At 40.3% G+C, this 5,943-nt stretch overlaps 1 protein-coding gene across 2 annotated transcripts; it reads right to left on the reverse strand.

Annotated features, from left to right (window-relative positions):
* Nucleotides 1–2,946: 2,946 nt before the first annotated feature.
* LOC110855383 (mucin-2) lies at nucleotides 2,947–5,490 on the reverse strand. Of its 2 annotated transcripts, XM_035855971.1 has the most exons (3): nucleotides 5,213–5,490; nucleotides 4,089–4,792; nucleotides 2,947–4,031 (listed from the first exon to the last, which is right to left on the reverse strand). In XM_035855971.1, the coding sequence occupies exons 1-3, from the start codon at nucleotides 5,419–5,421 to the stop codon at nucleotides 3,097–3,099; spliced, it is 1,848 nt and encodes a 615-aa protein (XP_035711864.1). In that variant the 5' UTR covers nucleotides 5,422–5,490; the 3' UTR covers nucleotides 2,947–3,096. The 2 variants fall into 2 exon arrangements, with proteins under 2 accessions (XP_035711864.1, XP_021959503.1); XM_022103811.2 differs by having other exon boundaries at nucleotides 2,947–4,792.
* Nucleotides 5,491–5,943: the final 453 nt, after the last annotated feature.

The following is a 5,943-nucleotide window of genomic DNA, read 5'->3' on the forward strand; positions in this document are numbered from 1 at the left end:
GCACTATTTTCCCTATAAAATACTAATTGGGTCCGAAGAGCTTACTACACGACAAATGCCGAAAAAAAATGCAAGAAATTTGGTGCTTTTCAGGGAGGAGAACTTTTTAAACAGTTTATGGTCGTGGGTGCAATGTCCGATCGCGGTGTCCACCCACTTATCAAAGTTTCCCAAAAAATGAGCGTATCTGCAAAGCACTATGTGGACCGTGTATTAAAACCACTTTTAGAATAATATTTTCCTAAATAGCACGGTAAAAAAATAAAGCATGTGATTTTTCATCATGACGCAGCGTCTTCATAAACGGCAAAGTTGACCCAAGATTATGTATGTAAATGACCTTGAACCTAGATTCGGGATAAAAATCACTTCGAATAGTGAAATACCTGTAAAATGCCCTGACATAAGTCAAATAGACTTTTTTGGGTTCGAAGACTTGAAAATAAATTTTTTTCTATGGAGACCAAATTTTTTAGACGGAGTTTGGAAAAAGTTAAAATGACTCTCTCAACTTCTGGGGGCCGTGGGGGAGGCATTTTTGAAAGTAGAGAGTTGAATTTTTGCACACAACTATTTGGGGATAACGTGCTCGTCTGTTCAAAATTTTGACCCGCTACGACAAACTGTTCCGGGGTTATTCAAGGTCAAATTCGTATCCACCAAAGTGCCAAACCCTTCTGTATGCTAATTAAAAGCAACATAGCTTTAAGAAGAGGTCTTAGAAGCAGTGGATTCTAATTAAAAATAAAAATCCTCTAAAATTCAGACGTGCCGGAAAAAGTTCGTAGCAATGCTTGAATAACAATTTTTCCAAGGATATAAAATGACCTAAATAATTCAAAGTAGAGATGAGTCGAGCAGCGGTTGACAAAAAACGGCTAGCCAAAGCACAGTTCGAAAAAAGCTCGACACAGGAAAAACTCGATAAAAGCTCATTACGCTAATCCTAAGTTGAACCGAGCCGAACTTGAGCAAGCTCGGATCAACAGAGTATTTGGCTCACCTCTAATCCAAAACAGTCTCACCTACGAGAAAAAGATGACTATTCACAAATTTCAGATAACTAAACTTACTTCACTTTCAGATAACGATATAGATACTTACACTTATATTTCAGGTAGTGAGAATTTCATAACGTAAAGAACGACGTGACCTTTTTTAAAAAAATAGTTTTGTAACACCTGCAGTTTCGAAAAAGAAACATTTTCTTGGCAGGGAGAAAGGTTCCCTGATTAAATTTGCCCCCTTTGCATATGTCCAATAGAAACCTTGGCGACGAAGTTTACAATATTTTTTATTAAAAAGTCTCGAGCATTTGATTGAAAAATTAACGACTAATTAAATACACACGCCTCACATTCAAAACCGGTATCGAGATTTATCTTCGCATCTTAGTATCGTCAAATATCATAGAAACAAAAAACAAAGCGTCAAGCTTCATAAAAACCTTAAGCTTATAATAGGGAGACCTGAGCTGGTTTTTTCCCATTTTAACCAAGCAAATTTTAAGCAGTTCGTGCATGCAGAAATAAGCGGGCCCTGGCCGAATTTTTAACAAAATCAGGATTTTTCAAAACGTTGTAACTTTTCCAATTGTGTATAACTCGATAACAAATATTAAAGAACACAAAAAATTCTTTACTAGAAAATTTTAAAATTTGAAATTTGCATGCTACTTTGGATGTTTGAAAAATTCAGAAAATATCAAACTTTTTAACGTTACAAGTTTTTCTTATTAATGTTCTTTAATCAGTTTACAATTGAAAAAGTTATGGAATTTTGAATGATTCTGATTTTGTTTAAAAATTCCGGTACAAGAGCAAATACGTGCATCCACAAAATTGCAGTACTGATAATATTTTAATTTTCGTTCGTCCAATTTAAAATTCATCCAATTCAAATTGAAGAAACCCCTTTGGTGCTTGCATGCATATTTACATGCACATTGTTAGTAGCGTGATTTTTTTTAGTACAGTTTTACGACGCTTACAAAATCTTTTAGGTGTCGTAACTTATTTTTCGATACAAAAATACTAAGGGTTCGAAGTAATAACAAATTCCCCTAATGTGTAACATATAAGTTATATTATTATCTATGTTACACATTAGGTGAATTATTTGGTATATGATATAACTTCACACGTAACTTACTTTTTAATTTTTTGCAATTTTTTGCAATTTTTTAACTATTTTTTTTTTATTTTCTCGGGCTCTGGGGGGGGGGGGGGGGGGCTCAAGCCCCCCTAGCCCCCCCCTAACTGTCTATAAGTAATATTATTAAGAGCCAACGCCGTGCGAACCCTAGGAACAATAAGAAGTGGCCAAGATCGCTGACCGGAAGTTGAGCTTTGTAGATGTTTAAGATTACAAAAAGCATACTTAAATAGATACATTTCTCGTCTCTCCATAACCGACAGAAGCTCACATTTAGTTAATAGCTCATTGTAATTTATGGTAATGATAAGCTGTACCGTGTGGTAATGGTTTGGTAATAAAGTTTTACCATCATAGTAACGAATTTTTGCTACCTGGTAAAATATTCTTACGAAATTTATTACCGAGAAATCATTACCTGCGTGACTTTACCGGATTATGTATTAAGAGTGTGGGGTTTTGAGAGTATTTTAATGCCACCCTTCTCCTAACTGTGGGGACACTTGAAGGGGCATCTGTCCAAGCTGTCGTCATTAAACTTTGGAGATATATGTTTGATAGTAATATCTTGTAACATACCAAAAATCAGTTTAAAAATCAACTCCCTGCTAGAGATATGAAGCTGCGAATTTGTATATACTACCTATAAGCGTCTTTTGTAATTTAGAAAAGCGTGATTTATGTTCTACCAAGTCTAGACTTTATGACCATTTTCATGCATTAATTATGTACGTATTTCTCATGTTTTCTAGATATGTATGTATATAGCTATATTTCAAACCATTACACATGTATTTTTACACAATTCTAGACCTCATTATTAAATCTTTTATTATTCATCTCATTATCAAGAATTGCACGAATATGAAAATAGTTCATTTTAAAAATTATGGCATATTAATTTAATCGTATTTTATCAGTGAATGTATTTCAGTTTGGTAATCAAAATTGGAAGCAAATTGTAGCTAGAATTGTAAGGAAAACTGGTAAAATTCCCAACGCGTGGGTGTAACCGCTGGATTCCGTCGTTGGTTCTGTTGACGCCTCGGTGGTAGTATTTTGAGTAGTAGTTCTCACCGTAGTAGTAGTAGTTAATCTAGTCGTAGTTGGTGTTGTTGAATTTGTTGTAGTTGTTGGTGTAGTTGTTGTTGGTGTAGTTGTAGTTGTCGTTGGTGTAGTTGTAGTTGGTGTGGTTGTAGTTAGTGGAGTTGTAGTTGATGCATTTGTGGTTGGAGGGGACGTCGTCACCGTTGTAGTTGGAGGGGGCGTCGTCACTGTTGTAGTTGGAGGGGGCGTCGTCACCGTTGTAGTTGGAGGGGGCGTCGTCACCGTTGTAGTTGGAGGGGGCGTCGTCACCGTTGTAGTTGGAGGGGGCGTCGTCACTGTTGTAGTTGGAGGGGGCGTCGTCACCGTTGTAGTTGGAGGGGGCGTCGTCACTGTTGTAGTTGGAGGGGGCGTCGTCACTGTTGTAGTTGGAGGGGGCGTCGTCACTGTTGTTGTCGGTGGAGTTGTAGTTGATGCATTTGTAGTTGGAGGGGGCGTCGTCACTGTTGTAGTTGGTGGTGGCGTCGTCACCGTTGTAGTTGGAGGGGGCGTCGTCACCGTTGTAGTTGGAGGGGGCGTCGTCACTGTTGTTGTCGGTGGAGTTGTAGTTGACGCATTTGTAGTTGGAGGGGGCGTCGTCACTGTTGTAGTTGGTGGGGGCGTCGTCACCGTTGTAGTTGGAGGGGGCGTCGTCACTGTTGTAGTTGGAGGGGGCGTCGTCACCGTTGTAGTTGGAGGGGGCGTCGTCACTGTTGTAGTTGGAGGGGGCGTCGTCACCGTTGTAGTTGGAGGGGGCGTCGTCACCGTTGTAGTTGGAGGGGGCGTCGTCACCGTTGTAGTTGGAGGGGGCGTCGTCACTGTTGTTGTCGGTGGAGTTGTAGTTGACGCATTTGTAGTTGGAGGGGGCGTCGTCACTGTTGTAGTTGGTGGGGGCGTCGTCACCGTTGTAGTTGGAGGGGGCGTCGTCACTGTTGTAGTTGGAGGGGGCGTCGTCACCGTTGTAGTTGGAGGGGGCGTCGTCACTGTTGTAGTTGGAGGGGGCGTCGTCACCGTTGTAGTTGGAGGGGGCGTCGTCACCGTTGTAGTTGGAGGGGGCGTCGTAACCGTTGTAGTTGGAGGGGGCGTCGTCACCGTCGTAGTTGGAGGGGGCGTCGTTACCGTCGTAGTTGGTTCTCCCGTCACATTACATTCATGTCGAACCCAACCCACTTGAAGATCTACCGTTAATTCATACGTGAATCCATACCCATTCTGGTCCACCGCCGCCGTCGCGTTGACACACACCCCTTCCTCGGCAGCTTCCGAGCTTTTGTGCTGCCAGGAGCTGGGTCCCGTGAAAAAATAAGATTGTACTCGTCTGGCTGCATCAGTTAAGGGCGTGTCCGGTGTAACCGAGAAACTTGGCCCTTCAAAACGCGGTTCCTCAAAAAATGTGATCCTTTCTTCAACCTGGTTCGCATCTCCGTAGCGGATCACGTGTACTTCCTTGTCAGCTGCCCCGATAAATCTTTGCGCACAGTCGCCACCTGACCCATGTGCAATTACTGGTGCTGAAGGGCAGGTGGTCACGTTGTAACAATGTTGAATTTTCCATCTGCAATTAATAAATTAAGAAAATGGTATTATAATTTTATTAATTGTAAACGGATGTAACAAAAGCGTGAAACAATACAAAATAGTACAAAATATTAGTTTAGACGTTTTATCCCTAATTGCAGAGACATGGTGAAATTATTTTTAAAACAATATTTATATTCAGTTAGGTATGGCGAGCAAAATACTTAATCAGTTTGACCTCCAATTTGACCTGCATACATACATATTTGTCACTACGGGTAGTGTTAATTAAGACCTGAAACTGTGACCGTTTCATCTTAAACGCTCCCTTACAACAAAATTTGACATGAGTTCTGAACTTCTAAATCTTAAACGCAAAAACGTTAATTCGTTCCAAACTTAGAACACCGGGACAGACAGGCAGACAGTATCAATGTATAAAGGGGCTTCAACTTACAGCCCATTAACTTGGTAGTAGAACACGACTATTCCGGCAGGAATTTGGATATCATTTGTGGACACTGCCGTACTCGCGAAGGGGTCCCCCGTACATCCCGATGCGTTCCAGAACCTTAGCGATTGCTCATTTTTACACGACCCGGGTTGAACGGATAAGAGCAAGCTTATCGAGACGGTTAACAACGCGACAAAAAATGAGGACTGCATTTTTTCTATCGGTCAAAATTAACTCGTTCTTACTTATTTGGAGTGGGAGGAAGAACTGGACCGAAATTAAGTCAAACCTTGTACTTTATTACGCGACCCAGCTCATTTTAGTGATGATGTGACACAGATAACCCATTAATCATCCACTCCTGCCCTACATACATAATTTATACATTACCCGGTTTTCCTTTCGTGTGGCATTTTTACAAAGATAATCAAATCTGAACATGTCAGAAAATCATGCGACTGAAGAATGATATGTAATGTACTTATTTACAAGGGTGACATAATTAACACATATTTATTGCTGTACGTATGCATTTATTTTATTTTACACGGTGTAAAGGTGTGCATTGTGCAATGTGTTGGTCACGTTGTCAAGTTTTGGAAAACAAAATATGTCGTCAGTGATATGATGACTGATTGTTTTAACTTGTACCAGGTCTAGGCCAGCGAAAGGAATTTTATACGTATAAAAGCATTGTTTGACTTAACACTCTAAAAAAGAGTGTTAACCTTTTG

The sequence above is a fragment of the Folsomia candida genome, unplaced genomic scaffold (genome assembly GCF_002217175.1).
Source record: "Folsomia candida strain VU population unplaced genomic scaffold, ASM221717v1 Fcan01_Sc012, whole genome shotgun sequence".
Classification (NCBI taxonomy): Eukaryota; Metazoa; Arthropoda; class Collembola; order Entomobryomorpha; family Isotomidae; genus Folsomia; species Folsomia candida.